The sequence below is a fragment of the Trichechus manatus genome, unplaced genomic scaffold (genome assembly GCF_000243295.1).
Source record: "Trichechus manatus latirostris isolate Lorelei unplaced genomic scaffold, TriManLat1.0 scaffold00058, whole genome shotgun sequence".
In the NCBI taxonomy this organism is placed as follows: domain Eukaryota; kingdom Metazoa; phylum Chordata; class Mammalia; order Sirenia; family Trichechidae; genus Trichechus; species Trichechus manatus.
In genome coordinates, this window is record NW_004443994.1 from 14,337,687 (window position 1) to 14,363,268 (window position 25,582).

Genomic DNA, 25,582 nt, shown 5'->3' on the forward strand with positions numbered 1-25,582 from the left:
TCTTTCTGTTCTGTCTTTTAATGACCTTTTGTGTTCTTCATGTATGATGTCCTTGACATCTTCACACAACTCATCTGGTCTTCAGTCATTAGTGTTCAGTGTGTCAAATCTATTCTTGAGATGGTCTCTAAATTCAGTTGGGATATACTCAAGGTCATACTTTGGCTCTTGTGGACTTTTAAAATTTTTTTTCAGCTTCATTATGAACAATATGATCAATTGATGATCTGTTCTGCATTCAGTCATTGGCCTGATTCTAACTGATGATATTGAGCTTCTCCATCATCTCTTTCCACAGGTGTAGTTGATTTGATTCCTGTGTTTTCCATCTGGTGAGGTCCATGTGTATAGTTGCTGTGTTCCTTGCAACACCAGTATGATATACATACACATATATCATAAAAACCTTCTTTTGTTGCTTTTGAAACACAGATACTATTGCAACTGTGTCAATAAATTCTGCTGGTTAGATTTTGTTGCACCTTTGACTCCCAATTACATTCAATAGGGTTCTTTCATGAAGAAAAACCTTTCATTTTACATGGAATCATTTAGCCAGCTTTTTTCTAATGTGTATTGTTAAATTTATTTATCCATACATAAAAGTCATGCAAAATTGTGCACATTAATGTAAAAGTCAATGCTTTACAATTCAATATAATATTCTGGAAAGGACAAAATATCTTTATTATTTGAAATAAGGATCATGAAATCAAGTAACGCTTTTAAAACACAGGTGCTTTTTTTCTCCACTACATTTATAGATTGACTTCATGAATTGTTATATAGTGTTTTTTAACAGGAAAACTATCAAGAAACATAACCCAGTATTCACAGTTTGATGACTCTGAAATGGGTACTTCCAATTGAGAGACAGAATTGCAAACAACACCCTGCACGAACGAAACAGAGAAATACTGACTGAGGAAGTACAATAGAATTGAGTGTACCTTTGGAAACTAGAGCTGTAATCCAGTTTGTTAGAAAATAAAGAATGGAAGTATTGGCCTAAACTCCACTGATCACAGAAGCCTAACACAATGCAACACAAGTGACATCCTTTTCTCAAAGAGGTGCAAGTCTCTTCGAATCTGGGGATTCAATTACCTCTCAACCTGGAAAGAATCCCCCTCCTGAGTTGAGGTCCACCAGCAGACCAATATGGGACAGCCTACATTGTACACAGCCAGTAAATATCTAAAAAGCTGCAGGCTTTAAAGAAAAGGAATCTCTGACCTTTTATGATTGTTACAGTGGTTCTTCAACAAAAACACTGCCTACAAAAGAGTTTCTTAAATGTCTGACAAAAGGTTATATTTTCCATACAATATCACCAAATATCTTATATGAAAATCTGTTTCAATAAATAGCTAAGTGCAATGCTGCATTAGATAGTAAAGAATATGAAACTTTTCAAAGAAAAAGGTTTTCTTAACATAGACATGGCTCTGAGTTTATTTAGACATTTTATAAACTTTTCAAAGAACATTATTTCTCCCTTCTCCCTTTCTTTATTTTTTAAACTTGTGTAGACCTTGCATGAATCAAATGTGTGCTAATTAGAATTCCAAAGTAAATACTGAATTTTTAGGTAATACCTAGGTCTTTTGGTTAGCAGCTGAGCTCTTAACCACTGTGCCACCACAGCTCCAATGAAACGCCCAACATGGGGCAGAAACCCACAACCTTGAGATTAAGAGTCCTGTGCTCTACCGACCGAGCTAGCTGGGCAGGTAAAACTTAGCTCGGGTGGATGTTCCAAGATGGTCCATCATAGTTTTCATATCTCCTCATGCTTGATATCAGAAGCAATATACTCGATATCCAAAGCAGTACATTTTTAGCCAAAACACTCACTGACCAAAATCTGCGTGTTTTGCTTTATTCCTTTTGAGATGAGGTCATTATCAAACAAATAAGATTTCATGTAAGTCTCACATAAGTTGTGTTACACATTAGACAAAAGTCTTGTGATGGAAGATGATCAGGATGCTGTGAAGTTAATAAATGAGATCCCTTCTCAGCAATCATCTTCCCAGAATACCATTTCATACGGTATTCAAATATTGTCATAACCTAATTGGAAATTATTTGCCTTTTGTTTTTCCCACCACTCTTCTTCATGAAGCTACACTCTATTCTAGCCACAATGAATTGATTAGAATTCCATAAACCCACCATGTACTCTCCCACATTCCTGCCTTTTCTTATGCTGAATACTCTTCATCTTCATGAATTGCATGGATTGTAGCACTCACCACATTGAAATATAGTTAGGTTGTTTGGTTTTGTTTTATATGTCTATTTTTGCTCATAGATTATGAACTTCAAAAAGGCAGAGGGTCATAGAAGGGGCCTCTCTTACCTGTGCCTGGCACTGTGTCTCGCAGATAGTAGGTGTTCAATAAATAACAACAGCAATAGCAATCACTTGTGTAGTATTCACCATATCGAACGAGTAGGGAAATAAATGATTCCACATAAAAAACATTCGGTGAACAATTACTACATGTTAGACATTTCCACAAACAAGTATTATTCAGTTTATTATACAACCGTACAAACAAGATGATATTTTCCTTTATTCGTGAGAGTACAGAGGTAGCAATTTTTCCTGGGTTCAGACTTCAAGTCCTAATAAATCTAACCGTGCAGATTAATGTCATCATTCCACCGCTTTTAAAGTCCTAAAGCTACACAATTCTGTTTATCATTTCTCTCTTTCTCTCTCTCTATATATATATGATATTTTCCATGTATCTACTTATATGTATACTTGGAGCCCTGGTGGGAAAGTGGTTAAGAGCTCAGGCTGCTAACCAAAAGGTTGGCAGTTCAAATCCATCAGCTGCTCCTTGGAAACCCTATGGGGCGATTCTATTCTGTCCTGTAGGGTCACTATGAGTCAGAATCAACTAGATGGCACACAACAACAACAATTACATATGTATATTTAATTAAGAGGAGCCCTGGTGGTGCAGTGGTTAAGCACTCAGCTGCTAACCAAAAGGTCGATGGTTTGAATCCACCAGTTGCTCCGTGGGAGAAAGATGTGGTAGTCTACTTCCATAAAGAGTTACAGCCTTGGAAACCTTATGAGGCAGTTCTACTCTGTCCTATAGGGGCGCTGTGAGTCAGAATTGACTCAATGGCAATGGATTTGATTTGGTTTTTTATATTTAATTATATATACATATACTAATATTTAATAATCAACATATAGAATATGATCTTTATATCTAAAAAGGTACCTGGTTGTTTACAGAGGACTTATTTATTTTTTGCAACCTTTTAGAACATTAGTGTTAAACTTCGTGAAAAGGATTCTCTACATCTTTATGGGAAAACTTCTTCAACTTTTGCTCTTTATTATAAGACACTTGGCCAAGAGCTCTCAGTGCTCCTTTAATGAAATTTAGATACTATTAATTAATCATTCCAGCACTCAACCATTCATTTAATGAATGAAAACTAGACACAGGATTACACTGATTAAAAAAAAAATCTAAAGATCAAAATTCCCTTTTGTTCTACTCATATTCATAGAAGTCTGTTTTCTGTTTGTTTTGTGTATGTGTGTGTTTAGTTATGACTGTCAGGCTTACCCCAAATCTTAAATGACTTAACTAAATTTCAGTAAATGGAAAAGGTCTAAGGTCTATTTCCTTGATGTGTCTCAATGTACTAGACTTATTTTCAAAGCAAATATATTTCACAAATTTGAAATACATTTGATCATCAATGACAGTTCTTATCTATAGGCATTTAGCAAGCTGAAGCTAGAGTAAATCTATTCAGGGAATGTCTTGTTTAAAAAATCATGAATTTCAACATAATTAATTTTTAAAACAATTGAAATTTTCACACCAATCACATCACAACTTGGAAGATCCTAATTAATAAATGTTCCACATTTTCAAATGCCTGTTGAAATTTTATTTTAAATGGTTTAACCAAATTTACTAAAACAAGCTTTAGCTTTAATCACAGGTAATAACAGATAAACATCAAATGCTGTTATTAACTTCCATTTGCAGAGCTAAATCTCAATTTACCTTGTTTGTGATACTTGTGATGAATGATTTGATGTCCAGATTAGTTGGGCAGCTCTTCTGACAGGGAGCATCTGCACATTTCAAGCATCTAGGGAATAAAATAATTGGGTTAAGGAAACAACAATGTAACCAAGAAAATATTTTCTATATTCTGTACCCTATATCCATTCAGAGCAATTGTCTAATAAGAGCAAATAAAATTACACTATTTTTAGATATATTGTTTAAAATTAGGCAATAAAGTAAATATATTAGTTTCTGTATTTCACTTTTGTACACCTCCTGAGATATATAAAATAGCATCATTCTGGCTAATAACTGCCCTTGTTTTCAGTATTCCTTCTAGATTTTAAGTGGATCATACTTATTTAAGACGTATCAGTCACTCATTTTAGTAAGCCCTGGTGATGCAATGGTTAAGAGCTCGGCTGTTAACTGAATGGTTGGGAGTTCCAACCCACCCAGTGGCTCTATGGGAGAAAGACCTGGCAATCTGCTCCCGTAAAGATTACATTCTAGAAAACCCTATGGGATAGTTTTACTGTCACATGGGGTCACTATGAGTGGAAATCAACTGGACAGCACCTAACAACAACATTGACTCATTTACTTTATCGTTATTGTTTTGACCCCTGAATTCATTGACAATACCTAGACCGTACAATCTTTTCTAATGAAAGGTTTGTATGCCTTGATGACTATAATTGTTATATAAATACAAAGGTTAAACTTCTTCATTTACCACTTGTAACACCCTTTCTTGCTCCCCTCCCTTACCCCTCTAATTTTCTGAAGTCTTTCCATCTGCATATAATTCACATGGCAACTGGGCTCTGTAGGAGACCCAACAATGCTTAACCCAAAACCACCCACTTCAAGACCAAAACATTTATTCCCCCAGCTGCTGTTCCCTCAGCTAAAGATAACAGGTTCATCCAAGGTCATGTCTCCTTTCCAGTGACAGAAGGCATGGAATTACAGGTCAATGAGGGAGGTTAGAAGCCCAGTCCAGCTGCGTCCATTTAGAGAACAAGTCTTCAGGCATCCATAGGCTTTTGTTGTGGATATGTCCCAGTCCACCCAATCCTGCTTCCTTCACTCCTCTACAGATGTTGCTCTTTAGATAAATTTATTGCATCCCAATCTCATCATAGTTATTTAAAAAAACACACAGAGAATTTGATAAGTGGCATTGAGTCCATAGACAAGCTCCTGGTAAGTCTGAGTTATTGGCCTGGGAATCTGCCTTTTGCAGGGGGGTGGAAATGCAAATAAAAAAAAGACCCCCGGGTAATTCTGATACACATGGCTGGAACCACATTGTGAAAACAACAAATCTATAATTACTATTTCGGGAAAGCTAAAACCACTGAATAGTTTTCCTTTATTTGTACATTAGCTTTTTATGTGTTTCTTCAATTTGTTCATTCATTTAACAAATATTTAATGAGCCCTTGTTACATGACAGACTCTGGGATCTGAGAACACAAATGTGATGAACAAGATCATCATGGTCCTCTCATGGGAACTTGCAATCTGGAGGAAGTATAGACATATAAAGGACAACTTGCACTCTAGTCAATGTGAATTTGGGTGAAATACAGCATACTAATGGAGCACATATGAACATTAGTTCTGGAGGGAGAGAGGCAGGAAAGGCTGCTTGGGAGAAGGAATACTTACGTAGAAGTTTAAAGAATGAGTGGACATTACGGAAGCAAAGGAAGGTGGGAGTTGGGGCACAGGGTCAGTCACAAGAATACCCCAGGAATAGAAACAGCATGTGCCAAGGCTTGGAAAAAAAAGAACATGTCAGGATAGATGAATAAATGCAATTTGGTCTGGCTAGAACATAAAGCAAAAGTAGGAGTAGAGAGAAATTAGGCTGGAAAGCTACAACTTAAAAAGATATAATACGGTCACATCTGTCACAAGACCAGAAATTCTCCAAGAATTTCACTGAGAATGAATCCTACATTGTTCAGAGACAAAGGTGACTAGCTAGCTCATTTTCTGTCTACTTTCCATGTGTAAAGACCTTGGTTCGTTTCCTTCAAGAAAACAATACTGATCTCCTTGTCATTCTTTTGTGAATAGAAGAGGCCTCCTCACTGCCTGAACCAATTTCTCAGTACCTAATTAATATCTTGTTTTTAAATCTGATCTCTTTTCTCTGGTTTGTGCCCTTAGCCTTCTCTCTAAATTAAATTTTACACAATGAGTACCGAAGGCTTTTCATAATCAATTGTCCTTTCTGAAGTGTAGTCATTAAACCTCTCCCCTATCATTTCTCTAAATGCCATTGTTAGATTCATATCTATCATTTGGCTGAATTTCTATCTTCCTACACTTATGATTTTTTTCCCGTGAAAAACTGTCAGTAAATTCAACACAATTTTTTAAAGTAATTATTTGTAGACTGCATTTCAAAATAAGGCAAAAAAAAAAAAAAAAAACCCATTAAATATATGGTCTATCTGGTCCTTAATGCTAAAATGGGGTGCTACTTAACATATGTTACCTCTCATGTTTACATATATGTTAAACATCAACGGCAGTTTGAAAGGATTTCCTATTATGTGATAAAATCAAAATAGCTAAAAATTTAGCAAATAATGTTCCATCTTAAATATTTTCTAATTTATTTTTTAAAAATAGTCATCTCTACAGTTTAAAAAATTCCTGCCATCCCATATGAATATAGCAACAAACATGCTTATTTCCTATAAATTCTGGTTACCCCTAACATCTAACTTGAATAAGGCAATTAAAAAATAAAGTTACAACATCGGTAGGTATGAATGAACCAAATTAATGCACAGTGTATTTTTTTGCTCTTCCAGAAAAATCTTAAATTCAGCCTAAACAGATTCAGTTAACAGCACTGACAATGTAAGGATTTTTTGTTGTGGCTATTAAGCCCTTCTTACCAAATAATTCTCCTTTTATTATTGAGCTAGTTCACAAATAACAGCTGTTGGAAATGTCAGATGTTAATGAGGCAGGGCAACGCAAACCTGAATTGTAGCATTCTTTTTTTCTTTGGTGCAATGAATATGCCAGAATGGGCAGACTCTGATAATAATACCATCTTGCAATTCTCTAAGCGCTCTGCAGACTAAAGTGCATCAGGCTGCCATTAATCCCACTTATCACTCTGACAGCTCAGTAATTACACTACTGCTATAGCCAGGTAGTCCTAATAAAATATCAACCACTGCACAGGAATGCATACTGGTGAGATGTTTTATTAAACTTGGGGGGGGTTGATCATCAAGTGACATTAGTGTTGACCTATTTTTCTATTTGACAATAAATTATCCTTTGACCATGTCATAATAGATATTACAGAGTGCATTTACTGTACCAAATCAGAAACGTACTGCATTACAATGATGTAGGCAAATGGCGTAAATAAAATAGCAGAAATGCATGTCAGAATGTTATTATCTAAATTGCTTTAAATGATTGATACCATGAAAAATCACAGACACAGTACTTAGGGAAATATGTCAACAATTATTGTAAACCACAGTTCTACATAAATTTTTCCTTGGAAGTAGCATTTAAATTACACTTGCTTTTATCGTCAGTCATTTAATTCCCCTTTTACCTTTCAAAGTTACTCTGTTATTATGTAGTTTATTTTTCAATAAATTGTAAGAGGCAAAAAATTAATTAAGATAAACAATTATGCAATATTTTTAATCCCTAAATAATTACATTAGTACTAAAAAAGTAGATTAAATTTTTTAAAGCAATGAAACATCTGAGATTTTTTACTAGTGATAAACTTTTTTTTTCATTTCCAAATGTAATAGAGAGCATAACAATGGATTTCATGAATAGCAAAATATAGAATCCTTAATAAATGTTAATATTTCATGATTCAACATGACCATAAAAAATGTATGAAAATGTTAGTACTTCTATTTAAGGGACAAAAACAATTAAAGGAAACATTTATCCAGGACTTTTCTCTAGGGAAGAAGAGATATGACTCCTCTCCCCAAATATCAGCGAGGCTGGACAGTTTTACTCCATAGTGTGGTATCAGAAAATATTAGTGAGTAATTAAATAAGTGGCATTTTTTTCTTCACACATTTGAGAACAGATGCCCACTTCTTTTATTGGTCAGCATCCACAGCGATTGTAATTGGAACTCATGCTTGTTAGAAAATTGTCTACTTCATGAGTTTAAATGACTAAATTAATTTCCTTCTGAGTTAAAAAAAATCACACAAATCTATTTGAAAATCTTAAAATGTCATGTTTTATTTTCTTTGGTTTTGCTGGACTTTCGTTCAATCAAATCATCAGTGTTCTATCAGTCTATGTTTGATATTAGATAAATAGTTAGCAAGCTGGATAGATAATCTAATTGGACAAGTTAATATATACATTGAAAAATTAAAATATTTACCCAATATTAATATTGTATTCCCTTACATCTTGGATGCACAAATGCACAGATGCACAGATCTTTGACCTTCATTTGAAAGGTCTATCTAATTGAGATGTAGCAGATTGGTATAGGACCTACCTTCCTTGTCCTGTAAGCACCAGTGCAGGCAAAGATATACTCTAATATACTTCCCTAGTAGTGCAATATTCCTTCTGGAAACTGGGAAGTAGTGAGTATCAAGTCAAATGGAAAGAGTGTTAAACCCAGAAATGGAAGGTGGAAGTATCATACGGATGTCTGAGTTCCACAGTGTCATTCCTTGCCCCCAAACACTGTCATTATAAAAGGGCCTAAGAAAGATGGCTGTTATCTTTAAAACTTGATGGAACTAATTCATGTTCTCATCCTAATAAAGAATCAAGAGTCATCCACTGCTTCCAATAATTCACTGGATATTTATAACTCTTCACTTCTCTCAATATTACATTAAAAGCCCTTCCTACACACTTTCCGACTCTGGTTCTCAGATTGCACCACAGGTTGTTAGTGGCTTAAGGGTATTTGGAACTGTCTTTGAATATTTCTAATATGCATCTTGGCCCAGCTTCTATATTCTGCGGAGTTGGAATGCTGTGGCAACAATCATTAAAAGTAACTGAATATTTAATGTTGTTCACCATTCTGCCTTTGACCCACACAAACGATGTTCGTGTTTTAAGGTTTTGATATTTATTTGGACTTAAAAGTTAATACTAAAACATAATATACAGAGAGAGCTATTTATCTACTATAAATTTCCATTAGCATCTAGGTGCTTTAAACAGTTCAAGAGTGCAAAATTTAGAAAAGCAACACAATTTACACAACTGATGCTCAAAATACTTGGTTGGATGATGATGATCATGAGTCTGGGAATAAAACATAGTTAAAAACTTCACTACAATCTTTCTTTAGTATATGTCAAATAATTAATGGTTTTCTCACAAAGCAATAGCTAAAAACTGTATGTGTTACACTTGCTTCCATATTTTGAATTAAACGGTGGAACTTAAATACTCATACTTGATTTTCATATATAAAAATTCTTAAAAATTAGTAGTCTACTTTTATCTCCACTGTGGAGATGACAGCACTGAGGTTCCAGTAATCAGCCAGAAGCATAATGTACTCAATGACCAAGGCACGTATTTGGGGAATGGTATGCCTCTACACCTCTCATTCAGGCTGCCTAAGTAAAGGCCTTGGGTCCAGAACATTCTCTGATAAGGAGGCTGGTAACTGGGTCACCTAGTTTCTCCCAGCTCCACCTTCTTATTAGCAAAGGCTTCCCTCTGTTCTGGGCAAACAGTAGCTCTCTGTCTCTTGCATATGCGCAGGAATCATACTGTACCTGACCAACCCCACTTCTATAACTGTTACTCGCAGGAAGGGAACAGGCTCTCTCACACTGTGACACTAGAGGGGGAATATGCCAGATCGTAGGAGACAGCCTCAAGGAATGGACTGAAGAGGAAAAAGGCTTTGTGAAGCCTATCATGAGTGACCTCATGTGTTCCACTAGTTCACTACCATTTGGTGAGCCATTCTTATACAAGCCCCTGCCTTGTAGCCCCTATTGTCCACCACTACTATAAAACCTCTGCCTCCCATTGTGGGGTACGCAGATCTGCTCCAGTCCTGCAGCCACCCAGGACTTGGGCTCGTATGTAAGGCTCCCTAATAAACTCCTTTGCTGCCACACTGGAGTTGCCTGTCTCTTTCTTCAGTGTCTCAGCACCCTCCCTTTTGAGAGGCAAATTTCATGTTACTAGTCCATGCCTGGACAGCAACTGAGAGAAAACTACTAGAAAACATTTAATATCTTGCACTCAGGACTATCCCATCCACATACAAAGACAAGTTAGAAATTTCTAAAGGTGGTTTTCTACTATCCACATCTCTTGGAAACAGTGGTACCTTCTTGTCAGAGTAAAGTGGGGACTGAGAAAGAAGTATTTTAAGTCATATCTAAAAAAAGTGCTGCAGTATCATCTCTTTTGGAGCCTGTCATGGATTGAATTGTGTCCCCCAAAAATGTGTGTCAAAGTGGCTAGGCTGTGATTCCCAGTATTGTGTGATTGTCCACCATTTTGTCACCTGATGTGATTTTCCTGAGTGTTATAAATCTTATCTCTATGATATTAATGAGGCAGGATTAGAGGTAGCTGTGTTAATAAGACAGGACTCAATTTACAACATTAGGTTGTATCTTAAATCAATTTGTTTTGAGATATAAAAGAGAGAAGGGAACAGAGAGACAAGGGAATCTCATACCACCAAGAAACAAGAGCCAGGAGAATAGCACATCCTTTGGACCCAGGGTCCCTGTGCTGAGAAGCTGCTCAAACGGGGAAGATTGATGACAAGGACCTTTCCCCAGAGCCAACAGAAAGAAAAAGACTTCCCCTGGAGCTGGCACCCTGAATTCAGACTTCTAGCTTCCTAGACTGTGAGAGAATAAATATCTCTTTGTTAAAGCCATCCACTTGTGGTATTTCTACTATAGCAGGACTAGATAACTAAGACAGTCTAATTTTAGCTTAAGGAAAAAAGTAAAAATAGTTTTGACTGTTTCCTCATGAAGCTTCCCAAGTCAAGATTAAAAGGTTAAGGTTTTAGGGAACTGCCAGAAAGTCAAGCCAGATTCAGAAGAGGACTTGGAAGGAGGGATATTATTGCTGATGTCAGATGGATCTTGCATGAAAGCAGACAATACCAGAATGGTGTTTACTTGTGTTTTATTGACTATGCAAAGGCATTCGACTGTGTGGATCATAACACAATATGGATAACGTTGCAAAGAATGGGAATTTCACAACACTTAACTGTGTTCATGTGGAACCTGTACATAGACTGAGATATAGTCATTCAAACAGAACAAGGGGATACTTCGTGGTTTAAAATCAGGAAAGGTGTGCATCAGGGTTGTATCCTTTTACCATACTTATTCAAACTGCATGCTGAGCAAATAATTCGAGAAACTCTGACTATATGAAGAAGGTGGCATCAGGATTGGTGGAAGAATCATTAACAACCTGCGATATATAGACGACACAACCTTGCTTGCTGAAAGTGAAGAGGACTTGAAGCACTTACTGATGAAGATCAAAGACCACAGCCTTCAATATGGATTACACCTTAAGATAAGGAAAACAAAAATCCTCACATTTAGACCAATAAGCAACAACATGACAAACAGAGAAAATACTGAAGTTGTCAAGGATTTCATATTACTTGGATCCACAATCAATGCCCATGGAAGCAACAGTCAACAAATCAAATGACGTACTGCATTGGGCAAATCTGCTGCAAAAGGCTTCTTTAAAGGTGTCACTTTGAGGACTAAAGTGCACCTGACCCAAGCCATGGTATTTTCAATCGCCTCATATGCATGCGAAAGCTGGACAGTGAATAAGGAAGACCAAAGAATAATTGATGCCTTTGAATTATGGCAATGTAGAAGAATACTTAATATACCAGGAACTACCAGAAGAACTAACAAGTCTGTTTTGGAAGAAGTATAGCCAGAGTGCTCCCTGGAAGTGAGGATGGTGAGATTTCGTTTCAAGTACTTTGGACGTGTTATCAGGAAGGACAAATCCCTGAAGGACATTCTGCTTGGTAAGGCAGAGGGTCAGCGAAAGAGAGAAAGACCCTCAATGAGATGGACTGACACAGTGACTGCAACAATGGGCTCAAACATAGCAACAATTGTCAGGATGGCACAGGACTGGGCAGTATTTCGTTCTGTTGTACATGGCATTGTTATGAGTTGGAACTGACTTGATGGCACCTAACAACAACAGAAGTTACGGAGCACTGTGATTCAGAGAAAAGAAGAATGTAACTTGTCCTACATTCTTTAACCAGGGCCAGTTACTGTTGACTCAATTCTAACTCATAGTGACCCATGTGTGTAAGAGTACAACTGTGCTCCCTAAGGTTTTCAATGTCTGATTTTTTGAAAGTAGATCGCCAGGTCTTTCTTCCAAAGAAGGCTTAGGTGGACTTGAAGCTCAGTCTTTCAGCTAGCAGCCTTGCACATTTACCACTTGCAGCAATCAGGACTCAATGCTAACGGTAAATTTTTCTAACTCAGTCCATCAGCCTTTCCACTTCGCAGCACTTATTTTACTATAAATAACATGCTGTTACAAGGAATTTAATTTTATTACAATTTTTAAACAACTTTAGTTTATCTGTTTGTGCTGGAAAGATTCTGTTACTAGCATACGTCTTGGTTATCTAGTGCTACTATAACAGGAACACAAGTGGACGGCTTTAACAAAGAGAAATTTATTCTCTCACAGTCTAGTAGGCTACAAGTCCAAATTTAGGGCATTAGCTCCAGGGGAAGGCCTTCTCTCTCTGTCGGCTCTGGAGGAAGGTCCTTCTCATCAATCTTTCCCTGGACTAGGAGCTTCTCCACACAAGATAAAACCAGAGAATACCATAGATAGAAGCACTGTTTTCTCCAGGAGGGATGGTCTTGCTGGCAACACTCTCCTAGGAAGCCATTCTTTACCCACTTTAAAGATGGTGGGGATTGAGAGTATTTAAAAGGATCGAGGAAAATGGCTTGATTCAGGAGGAAGATAAAGAGTTGCTCTGTCTTGCAATAATAAGATAAATATTATAAATATTATAAGCCACGTACCTAGCACAGGGTTCCTTTTAAGATCTTAGCCAGTGTAAACATGTCAAATAACACATAGCATACATGTATAAGATATACATACATATACACAGTGTGTGTCAGTGTGTGTAGATGTGTCGGAGGTATGTGCATGTACCTAGGCTTGTGTGTATGCTACTATTAATTAAGTGTTCAAATATGCTTGCTTGTCCAAAGTCTTTAAATAAAATATATTAACTCAGGAAGCATAGCTTAGACCTTAAGAGCACAAGCTCTGGTGCTCGATTGCCCATATTTAATTCCTGACTTCACTTTATTGTTTTTTTAAGGCTTCAGGAAAGTTACCCAACCTCTGTGGTCATCAGTTTGCTCATATGCAAATAGGTATAATGACGTCTACTTCATGAGTTTGTTGTGAGAATTTTTAAAGATTATATATTTATACTAATTAGTATGCACTTCTCTAGTCACTAAACAGGTATTCTCTATACTCTTACGAAGTTCTAAAAGTTAGGCACTGTTTCCTTTAATGTCTAGTAGATCAGTAATTACACATAGAATAATGGTGCACAGTTACTTACATACATTAAACACAGTAGACATCTGACGAGCATAAGACTATGCTTCAAGTGTTCATTTACCCCCCTGTTGGATTTCAGAAAGAGGAAAATTATTTCCATGTCAGGAAAATCAGAGAAGCCTTCCTGGACAGAGACATTTAAGCTGATTATTGAAGGAGAAGTAGTGTTTGACCATGTGAAAATGAGTATACTACAGCTTAATATTGTTAGCAAATTCTGGATGCATGTTGTTTTTTTTTTTTTTCTGTATTTCACACAGCAGCTACCACTGCATCATGTACATTTTAGCTTCCAATAATGTGAAATGAATGAATAAAAGGAATGAGGAAAAGAAACTGTCTTGCCCAATACCATCCGCTAGGGGGAGCTCTGGTGGCGGAGTAATTACGAGCTGGGCAGCTAATTAAAAGGTTGGCAGTTTGAATCCACCAGTCACTCCTTGGAAACTCTATGAGGCAGCTCTATAGGTCGCTATGAGTTTGAATCAACTCGACGGCAATAGGTTTCAGCAATGGGTTTCAGTGCTTATGGGACAGTAGCTGGTATATATGTATATATAGGTGCTCATATGTGTTTATGAAAAATTCCTGAGTTGGTCATTGAACTTCCTCAGGAATCAAAACAATGAAAAATAATGTCAGTCTCATCAGTGATGCAATGCTATTTATACGGAGTTTTTTTTCTTCTTAAGACTCTGGTTGTATCTTCATGCTAATGGTATGACGTAAAAATATTCTTCCCCTAACAATCATTAAATTAAAGATGTAGGTTGAATTATACATTGTAACGTAAGGTGTGTACTTTTGAAAATGGCTATAGTCTAATTAAAAGTAAAACTGATCACCATTATGGAGATATGTGGTTGAGTAATTATCTGAAGGGTGCAATTGGTAAATATGAAAATGTGTGATAAAAGGCTTTTCGCATCATTCCTGTTCCACTGTTACAAACAGTTATCTCTTCACTCTTCTGTATTCTAAACGTCGATGTTAGGCATATTTCTTCCTTCCCTTTTTATCACTGTAGGCTGGTGAGATGGTAATAAATTATGAAAGCACTTTCCCCTGACAAGGTATGCTATCTACATACAAATACGGTCTTTCATTAGCTAAGTGTTCAAAATTAAGGAAATATCTATATTTCACATGCCATTTAAATTTGAATAAGTTTACATACATGCAACTACATACATCCATAATAAAGATCAGTGACACTTTTAGTTAGGATAAAGCCATTTTCAAAAGTCTACGTTTGACAGTACATTTTGTAGTCCAACCTACAATTTTAATTTAACTGCAACAAGCCTTATGTAATTTTTTTTTTCAAACCAACCCATTGTTGCTCACCACAATTGTGGTCCCCTTCACATTCTAGACAGCTGTTACATGATGCTCAATATGCGTTTGATCCTCTACAGACCTTAGAGGGAACAGGGTGACAGTACTGACAATTTTTATTATAGCTTCCCTACCACACAATAATCTTATTTCACCTGGACTATTTCCCCAGTAGTATCATAAACTCCTTGATTTATATCAAGAATCCTTCCAGGCTTCTTAGAAAAAAGACATTATTTTTTGTAGCATATCCATTTGCTGTGCAAATTATCTTTACAAATTTTGAAACACCTGTTGTACATTTATCTTAATGTGATCCAAGCACCTTTAGGAAGGGTAAGGAAAAAAAAGTAATATATATTAGTCATAGATGCTCTGAAGGAAAGTTTTCAACAAATTTACAAACCAAAGAAGTTCTATATCTTAGGACTTATTTGTAGGCAAATCCATGAATAATATAACAGTAATGTTGATATAGAGCCCTTGGGTGGTGCAAATGGTTAAGTACCTGGCTACTAACAGAAAGGTTAGCAGTTCAAAGCCAACCAGAGGCACCTCAGAAGAAAGGCCTGGAGATCTGCTTCTGAATGGTCACAACCATGAAAACCCTATAGGGCGCAGGTCTACTCTGCAACACATGGAGTCAGCATGAGTTGGAATTGTCTCAACGGCAACTGGCAAAACGGACATAAAAACTTGCATCTGGTTTCTATTTAACACGAAAAAGAGGAACAAAGTCAAACAGATTAGTCCATAAATAAAATAATAGTTCTTATGATATAATTCCTAGATTTATGGGACATGTTGATTATGAAAAAATAATATTTGTATAAATATACAGAAACACTGAAGGGCCGTATGGACTAAGATTAGGGAGAGAATTTTTTACTTTATATAATGCTATATTGTTAAATTATGTTTTTGTAATGAGCAAGTATAATTTATGTAATTTAATGAAATAAGAAAAAGATGTTAGCTGGCAACAAAAAACACACTAAAACTAACTAGTTGCCATTGAGTTGATTCTGACTCATGACGTCCCCATGTGTGCCAGAGTAGAAATGTGTTCCACAGGGTTTTCAATGGCAGATTTTTCAGAAGTAGATAGCCAAGCCTTTCCTTCAAGGAGCCTTTGGGTGAAGTCATATTGCCAAGCTTTTGGTTAGGAGCCAAGCAGCTTAACAGTTTGCTCCACTCAGGGACCAGTTTAAAATCACATTAACTCCTATAATTTGTATTTTTTGCACTGGTCATATGAATTGAGCAGGCAACAACAAACCCATGATGCTCTTTTCCTTTCTCAAAAGCCTCCCAAAGTTTTCCAAAGAATCTAGTTATAGGATGACCACAGTGAAATACACTTCTGAGTAACTGGTGGCTCACAAGGCTAACAGAACAAAGTCAAGTCTGGTAAAGAAAAAGAGAGTGACAGACAGGTGCTGGAGGAACTTATTAAGTTAAAACAACAATGGAGGAAAATACTTGGGCTTGAAATCATAAATCAGCACATTCCTCCAAAATAAGTTTAGAAACAAATAAATTTATCCAAATCTTAGCTTATGTATTACAGAGCAGTAGGAATAATTCAACACAAAATTATTTATTAAAAAACTACTATGTTCTAAATTCTGTGCTGGTGGAAGGGAGAATTTAGCAAAACTTATTTGGAAGATGGTGAGAAAAAAATAAAAAATACTGCATCTTGCTTGGTATAAAAGGCTTTCAATAGAGCTTTTAGTCTTTTTTTCCCCCCTCTAATAACTGCAACAGTGATTGCAATTATTTTACAGGTTGAAAGAATGCATTTTGAGAGCAATAGTAAGATTCGGATTTTCTGCCTTTTGGAAGTACTGATTTACAGTTCATACAAGTTTTACTCCATAAAACTGATGCCACAGACTTAAAAGCAAATACACATACACACACACATAGATATTTTAAAATGTAAATTGTCGTTCTCTTTACTTGGCTACATCTATGTAGAGTATTACAAGTACAAGAAAAATTTATTCAGCACAATTTTTTTTAAAAAGTGTTTTAAGCAGCCATGGTGATCTTTTTAAAACAAGTATCTGATCGTGGCATTCTGATAAAATCCTCCAGCTTGCAGTCTAAAATGTAAATTGCTTCTACTGACACATAGTGAATTTGAAACCTTGGCCCCTGCCTATTTCATTCCACAGCTCCAGCTGTAACCTGTGCCCCACTCTGCTTGCAGTTCCTAAGCATTTCCAACCTCTGGGCATTCCAACATGCCCTTCCCCTTCCTGAGAGCCACACTGCAAGCTCAGGTGTCTCTCCCGGGGTTGCCTGGCTACTGTCACTCTGATCTCTCAAAGCTCCTTGAGGGTTCCTTTATCAAAGTAACTATCACATAGAATTGCAACAGCTGATTGACTTTACTCGTCTCTCTTCTATCCCCTCCTCCTGTGTCAAAATGGTTGGGTTCCTTTGCTGTTGGTGTGGTCTACTTGGAAATAGATTAATTTGAACTGGGATGAAAAAGTCAGCCAGAATTTTGGAAATACTATAGTTACTGCTTTTAGTTTTTGGAAAGTTAGTGTTTTATAACTGCTCTTCAACCTTATGTAAAATACAACTTATAATGAAAACTATTTCTATTTGGTTTAATGTATTTAACAAGTACTTACAGAGCGCTTACAATGTGCTAGCACAGTTCTATGTGCACTACAAATATTAATTTAATCTTCGCAATCATTCCATAAGGTAGATATAAAATTAACTTCTTGTATCTTTGTTAAGAACTCAATGAAGTAGATACTATTATTCTTATTTTAAAGATAAACACACTGAGGCACAAAGTTTTGTTCTCTGATTTAAGTTTGAAATATCATATTGCCTATTTCTACAATACTAGTGATTGAAATAAGTCAATAAAAATCTCCTAAGGGTCCGTGATTGCCGATTTTCTCTGCCATTTCTACTTTACCCCAAAATTTTTATAGTGTATGATGATGTCAGTAGCTGGCCTCACAGTTTGGGGAAGCCAGATTCAGGATTCTTATCTAGGTCTGAATTGTCTCAAAACCCAGCCTCTGAATACCATGATTGCATTTCTGCAGTTTTCATAGCACGTAGCCCCAGAGTACTAGAGAAAATTCTCTGATATACTGTATTAAAACCATGTATCTCATAGTCATTATCATACTATATATACGGTTTTAAAAAGCAAGCTAACAAAAACTCTTCATTTACTTAGAAGGAGCCCAGCAATAATACTTGGAGATCACATTATGCTTTAACAAGCATTTTCTCATATGTGTGCTGCCTACTGAAATCACTAAGATCAATCTTTCCAGTAGAAATACTACAGACAAAATAAAGGCAATTAAAAACAATCTGTGGAAATATCACAAATATGAGTGATAAGAGATTAAAAAAAAAATACTTAGCATCTGTAATCATGGCCAAGCCTAAACTAATTATGTAACTACAATATGTGGAGCATTATATATTCTGCCAAAAAAGTGGCGAAGACCAAAATTGTCCCCAATAAACCTGTTGTACAGGGCACTATCACATCACACTAGGTTTCGTATGAAGTGACTTAGACACTATGTCTGTCCATTAGCCATTTAATGCCTAAGTGTAAATGCTGACATTGCACATGAAGACCATGTAGAAATATCTGGAAATGAATGAATAGGGGAGAAAAATAGATATGAATATATAAATTTAACTCATACCTTAATTTGGACTAACATTTCAAGTAATGGCATTGTTTGGAAAATGAACTAATGTGAAGAAGATCTGATCATTAGCAGAAGGCTTCTTTAAAAAATTAACCTAAAAGTCAAAGTACACAAGCAACACCTTGAACAAATCATCAAAATTAGCTGCTTACAGCTTAATATGATTTAAATTCTAAAAACAGAAGTAAAAAAAGGCAAATAACACTACTTTTGTAAAAACTGAAAATTCCATTACCACTACTCTAATAAAATGCATTAGAACACTGCAATGCTGTGTGACAGTATGTTACATCCACCATTAAGTTTAAGAAAGCTGAAAGAATTGAGTGAAGGTAATAGAAAAATGTGTTTATGGTCTATGGAATCTTAACACATTATTTCCTTTGTTCATTCCTTCCTTCATTCCTTCTTTCCTTCCTTCAGTTAACAAACATCTATAGAACACTTAACTATTCTCTGGAGATTTTGCTAGGTGCTAGAGATACTAAGATGAATGACCCAGATTCTGCCATCAAGAAGCTCACAGTGGAGGAATCAGTCAAATAATTACACATGCTCAGATGATGTGGTGATGTGGTTATGAAGAGATCAGAGATGCAGACCTTATACACATTTAGAGGCACATCCATCTGTTCACTCTTATATTTTCAATGCTAAAGACCTAGAGACTGTTCAATTATCGTTTGTTGACTGAAGGAGTATGGTGTGGATATGTTTCTTCAGGGGATAAGTGTGTGTGTATGTGTATCTTGAGAAGTTGAGTAATACAGAGTTCGTTTTTGTAGAAGATACAGAATATGAGATACCAGAAGCTTTTCTTACTAATGTTCTGAAAGTGGCAGAGTTGTCTGTCCAGCTATTTCTACCAATTATGTCTTCTTTCAAGGTGACTCATTTATCCATACACCATCTACTAGGTACCCAACACAACACAGTACCATAAGAGGCAAAATAGGTTAATGGGCTTTAGATTCAAATCCAACTCTATCACTTATTAGTTTTGTGACCTTGGGAAAATTATTTAAAGCATTTGTGCCCCTAGTTTCCTCATCTAAACTGCTATAGTCTGGAATAATAAACCATTAGAAGGAGGAAGAAGTAAATAGATACATGTAAAACATTTAGCCAGTGCCTGTCATATAGATGTTAGGCATTGTCGAGTCAGTTCCAACTCACAGCGACCCCATGCTCAACAGACCAAAACACTGCCCAGTCCTGTGCCATCCTCAAAATCTTTTCTATATTTGAGCCCATTGTTGCAGCCACTATGCAAATTCATCTCACTGAGGGTCTTCCTTTTTTTGCTGACTCTCTACTTCACCAAGCATGATGTTGTACTCCAGGGACTGGTCCCTCCAGATAACACGTCCAAAGTATGAGACCAAGTCTTGCCATCCTTGCTTCTAAGCAGCATTCTGGCTGCACTTCTCCCAAGACAGATTTGTTTTTTCTTCTAGCAGTACATGCTATATTTAATATTCTTTGCCAACACTATAATTCAAAAGTATCAATTCTTCTTACTCATTGTCCAGCTTTTGCATGTAAATGAGGCAATTGGAAATATCATGGCTTGCGTCAGGTGTACGTTAGTCCTCAAGATGACACCTTTGCTATTTAACACTTAAAGAGGTCTTCTGCAGCAGATTTGTTCAATGGAATATGTCATTGATTTCTTGATCACTGATTCCACGGGCATTAATTGTGGATCCAAGTAAAATGAAATCCTTCACAACTTCAATTTTTTCTCCATTTATCATGCTGTTACTTATTGGTTCAGTTGTGAGGATCTTTGTTTGTTTTTTAATGTTATGGTGTAATCCATACCAAAGGCTGTAGTCTTTGATCTTCATCAGTAAGTGCTTCGAGTAATTTTTACTTTCAGCAAGCTCCATAATGTAAATCATTGCAAATCCCAGGCTGTTGACAAGTCTTCCTTCAAACCCAGTGCTCTGTTCTGCTTCTTACAGTCCACCTTCTCAGATAATTGGCTCAGTATACACACTGAAAAAGTATGGTGAAAGGATACAACCCTGACACTCACCTTTCCTGACTTTAAACCAAGCAGTATCCCCTTGTTCTGTTCAGATGACTGTCTCTTGATCTATGTACAGGCTCCTCATGAGCATAATTAAGTGTTCTGGAATTCCCATTCTTCGCAAAGTTATCTATAATTGGTTATGATCCATACAGTCAAATGCCTTTGCATAGTTAATACAACACAGGTAAACATCTTTCTGGTATTCTCTGCTTTTAGCCAAGATCCATCTGATATCAGTAATGATATCCCTAGTTCCAAGTCCTCTTCTGAATCCAGCTTGAATTTCTGGCACTTTTCTGTCGATGTACTGCTACAATTGCTTTTGAATTATATTCAGCAAAATTGTACTTGCGTGTGATATTAATGATATTCTTTAATAATTATCGCATTCTGTTGGATCACCTTTTTTTTATAATGGGCACAAATGTGGATCTCTTCCAGTCAGTAGGCCAGGTAGCTGTCTTCCAAATTTCTTGTCATAGAGGAGTAACCACCTCCAGCGCTGCATCCGTTTGTTGAAACATCTCAACTGATATTCTGTCAATTCCTGGAGGCTTGTTTTTCAACAATGCCTTCAGTGCAGCTTGGACTTCTTCCTTCAATGCCATCAATTCTTCATTACATGCTACCTCCTGAAATGCGTGAACGTCAACCAATTCTTTTTGGTACGGTGACTGTATATTCTTTTTATCTTCTTTTGATGCTTTCTTCATCATTCAATATTTTGCCCACAGAATTCTTCAATATTGTAATTTGAGGCTTGAATTTTATCTTCACTTCTCTCAGCTTGAAAAATGCTGAGAATGGCATACAGTAGGTGCTCCATAATGTAAATCATTGTATAATTTTCTAGAAACAATGGACAATGCACTGGAGGAATTGAGGACTGTTATTCAATAATGAAGCACAATGTTATGGTGAAAACTAGGAATAGAAATACCATACAATCCAGCAATCCCACTCCTAGGATTATATCCTAGAGAAATAAGAGCTGTCACACGAACAGACATATGCACACCCACGTTCACTGCAGCATTGTTCACAATAGCAAAAAGATGGAAACAACCTAGATGCCCATCAACAGATGAATGGATAAACAAACTATGGTACATACACACATTGGAATATTATGCAACGATAAAGAACAATGATGAATCTGTGAAGCATCTCATAATATGGATGAAACTGGAGGACATTATGCTGAGTGAAATAAGTCACTACACAGGTTGCTGTTAAAATTAAATGAGATAATTACAAAAAAAATACAAACAAAGATGCCATGTTCATGGAAGTTTCTCAATAAATAATAACTAGAAAACATTTTGAACAATATCTTAGTCTTTATGGAATAGAAAAGTAAAGCAGTATCATTTTGAATAAAAATAAAATGTGTAACCAACCATCAGAGATCATAAGGAACAAAACATGTAAGATGCAAGAGCCAAGTACATTTATAAGGTTTATAATAAAAGTGGCAGTCAATACCTCAAAAATAAAATAAAGTGATGTCCACAGGTACCTCACTAGTATGATGAGTCACATTTAGCAATTACTTGGCAATCATTACCTTGTTTCTCCAAATTACATCTTTAGTTCATTACTAATGACTTTCGATCGGACTGCTTCAGTAGCCAATTCTGTATTTGAGTAGTGGTCCTATAGGCATATTTATATGTCAACAATAAAAAGCGGTATTGAAATCTAGGCTGGTGAGAGCAGGCAAGAGCTAAGTGAACCTCATTTTGTCAAGGGAAGCTCTCTGATAGAGGTATAATTTTAGCCTCTTTTATTTCTCTCATCTAAAATGAGTATTTTTTTTCCTGATACATGGACGCATTTTATATGATAGAACAACATCTAAATTCTCTAATTAAACTGGAAGAAAAAGAGGAGAAACTTATTTAAAAAAATAATTTTAAAGAATAAATTTGTCTTATGTCCTACCTTTTCATTCAAGCTGTGAAATTTCTCACCTGCTCACTTCTTGGTATTTTTTTAACGTGAACTTTTCAGAACAATCCCACTGAGAGAAAATTGCTTTGCAAGCTAGGAAGATATTAATCTGTTCTCCAAGCGTAGTGGGTGCATAAATCCTTTTTTATTGAAGAGGGGTTATTAACGTTCTATATATAAGATGACAGTACAGTATTGATTTTGGTAATGCTAATACAAAAGCAGTATTTTAAGTTAAACATGCTATATTCTTTCAATTTCCCTGCCTTTGCTTTTACTTTTCCCTCCATACCAAATGTTTGACTTTTCACTCAGTCTCTTCATCTGGAAGCCCCTGAGCATCCTTCAGAATGCAGCACAGACTTCATCTTCTTTTAAGAAACCTTCCTCAACCACCCACTCTCTCTCCTTAAAGGTTATTCATTCCCTTCTGCGTGTCCCCACATTTTGTACACTATACTATAATTATTTTTTAAGCTAATGTATCCTCAAACAACCTGATAGGTCCCATGAGAGCATGAATTCATTCAACAAATATGTTTTGAGCGCCTGTAAGGTGCAAGGCAATGGGAAAACAATGACAAGCAAAACAGACAAAGATCCTCTCTTTCTGTAGCTTAAGGTTAAACAAACACAAATTTCATTGCAGACTAAGATAAAATTATGATGCCATAGAGCAGAGGGATCAAGGGATCAGGGAAGTCACCCCTCACCTCAAGGATGAGTAGGAGTTATCCAGGGTGAAGAGAGTGGAGGAGGCAGGTGAGATAGCAGGAGGTTCAGCATACTGGCTGCCTTGAAAGAAGACCCTTGTAGTGGAGCAGGGAGTGAAGGGGAGGTAGCTGACAAGGGCAAGGAGACTGCCTGATTTAGTTTTGTATTTTCAGTACAAACCATACCAGGTGCTCAACAAACGTTTGCTGTATTAATGAATAATTTTTTTAAGGGCTATAAAATTGCTTGGTTTTTGGGAATCTGTATTACTATCTTGGGAAAATAAACAATTGTAGACGGTAATTTACTTTCCATTACATACCAACAGGGATATTCTTGCCTTGTTAAGACTTTCCTCTTTTCATATATTTAAAAATAATTTACAGCGCTAGAAATCACTATTAAATATAGCATATAAAGTATTTATGATACAAAAAACAAAACAAAACCCATTGCTGTTGAGTAGGTTCTGACTCATAGTGACCCTACAGGACAGGGTAGAACTGCCCCATAAGGTTTCCAGGGAGCACCTGGTGGATTCAAACTGCTGACCTTTTGGTTAGCAGCCGAACTCTTAACTACTATGCCACCAGGGTTTCCATACAACTAACTTCAAAAACAGGCATTTGACATACATCTGCTTCCAGAGGAAGTATTTATAATATTTAGCAGTTTCACAAAGGGATGTAAATTGCATAATCTCCTCAGGAAAAAAAAAAAATCATCATTTTCCACACAGCGTTACCAAATGAACGCCCACAAAATGCACTAGTCATTTCTTTTGGCTGCACTACTGAATTTCCAAAATACACACTGTCTAAGAAAAAGGAATGTCTGCCCCTGATTGATTAACTCATTTATGGACATCTTTCCATCACAAAGTGATTCAGTCATGAGGGAGGCAGAGATACCTAAAAATAAACTCTCAGGGGAAGACAAATTGGAGAATCTAATAATGCCACTTTGCATGGAAAAAGCACTGGACGAAGAATGCTTTCTGGTTACTATTCTGTTGAATCAAACTGTATGATCCTGAACAAATCATTTAACCTGAGTAGACCTCAGTTTTCTGATCTGTAAATTAGGAGAGATCTAAAGTCCCTTCTAACACAAAAGGGCCATGGTCCCATATGCTTTTCAAATGCTTCACAAACGTTATGAGATTATGAGAGTAAACAGAACAATAAGAACCACATTCAGTTTTCAATTGTTGGGAAGGTTGATAAAGAATCACCAGGATTTTAAACTTTGAACAATTGTCTTTAAATGATAGAAGTAAATTGTTTAGTAAATGGAAAATAGTTTGAACCTAACAGTTAAACCTCTACTAAAATTTGATTAGCAGTTTTGAATAAAGTAGTAGGACTCGTACTACCTGCCCTCAGAACCTGCTATAAGCTACAGTAGTCAAAACAGCCTGGTACTGGTACAACGACAGATACATTGACCAATGGAACAGAATTGAGAACCAGATGTAAATCCATCCACCTACGGTCACCTGATCTTTGATAAGGGCCCAAAGTCCATCAAATGGGGAATGGACAGTCTTTTTAACAAATGCTGTTGGCAAAACTGGATGTCCATCTGCAAAAAAAAGAAACAAGATCCATACCTCACAGCATATACAAAAACTAATTCAAAATGGATCAAAGACCTAAATATAAAGCCAAAAACTATGCAGTTCATAGAAGGAAAAACAGGATCAATGCTAGAAGCCCTAATACCGGCATTAACAGGATACAAACCATAACCAACAACACATAAACCCCAGAAGGTAAGCTAGATAACTGGGATCTTCTAAAAATTAAACACTTATGCTCATCAAAAGACTTCACCAAAAGAGTAAAAAAGGAACATACAGACTGGGAAAAAAATTTTGGACATTACAAGTCAGACAAAGGTCTAATCTCTAAAATCTACAAGAAAATCCAACACCTCTACAACAAAAAGACAAATAATCCAATAAAAAAGTGGGCAAAGGAAATGAACAGTTCAGTAAAGAAGACATTCAAGGGGCCAACAGACACATGAGGAAATGCTCGCGACCACTAGCCATTAGAGAAATGCAAATTAAAACCACAATGAGATACCATCTCACCCTGGCATTACT

The 25,582-nt window shown here is 36.3% G+C and overlaps 1 protein-coding gene across 1 annotated transcript in view; it reads right to left on the bottom strand.

The window, feature by feature from the left end:
- The window catches only part of DPYD (dihydropyrimidine dehydrogenase), a 926,643-nt gene that overhangs the window by 687,324 nt on the left and 213,737 nt on the right, over positions 1-25,582 (bottom strand). The window contains exon 4 of the mRNA XM_023733350.1: positions 4,056-4,143. Coding sequence (XP_023589118.1) covers positions 4,056-4,143 — 88 coding nt within the window. The remainder of the gene's footprint in view (positions 1-4,055; positions 4,144-25,582) is intronic.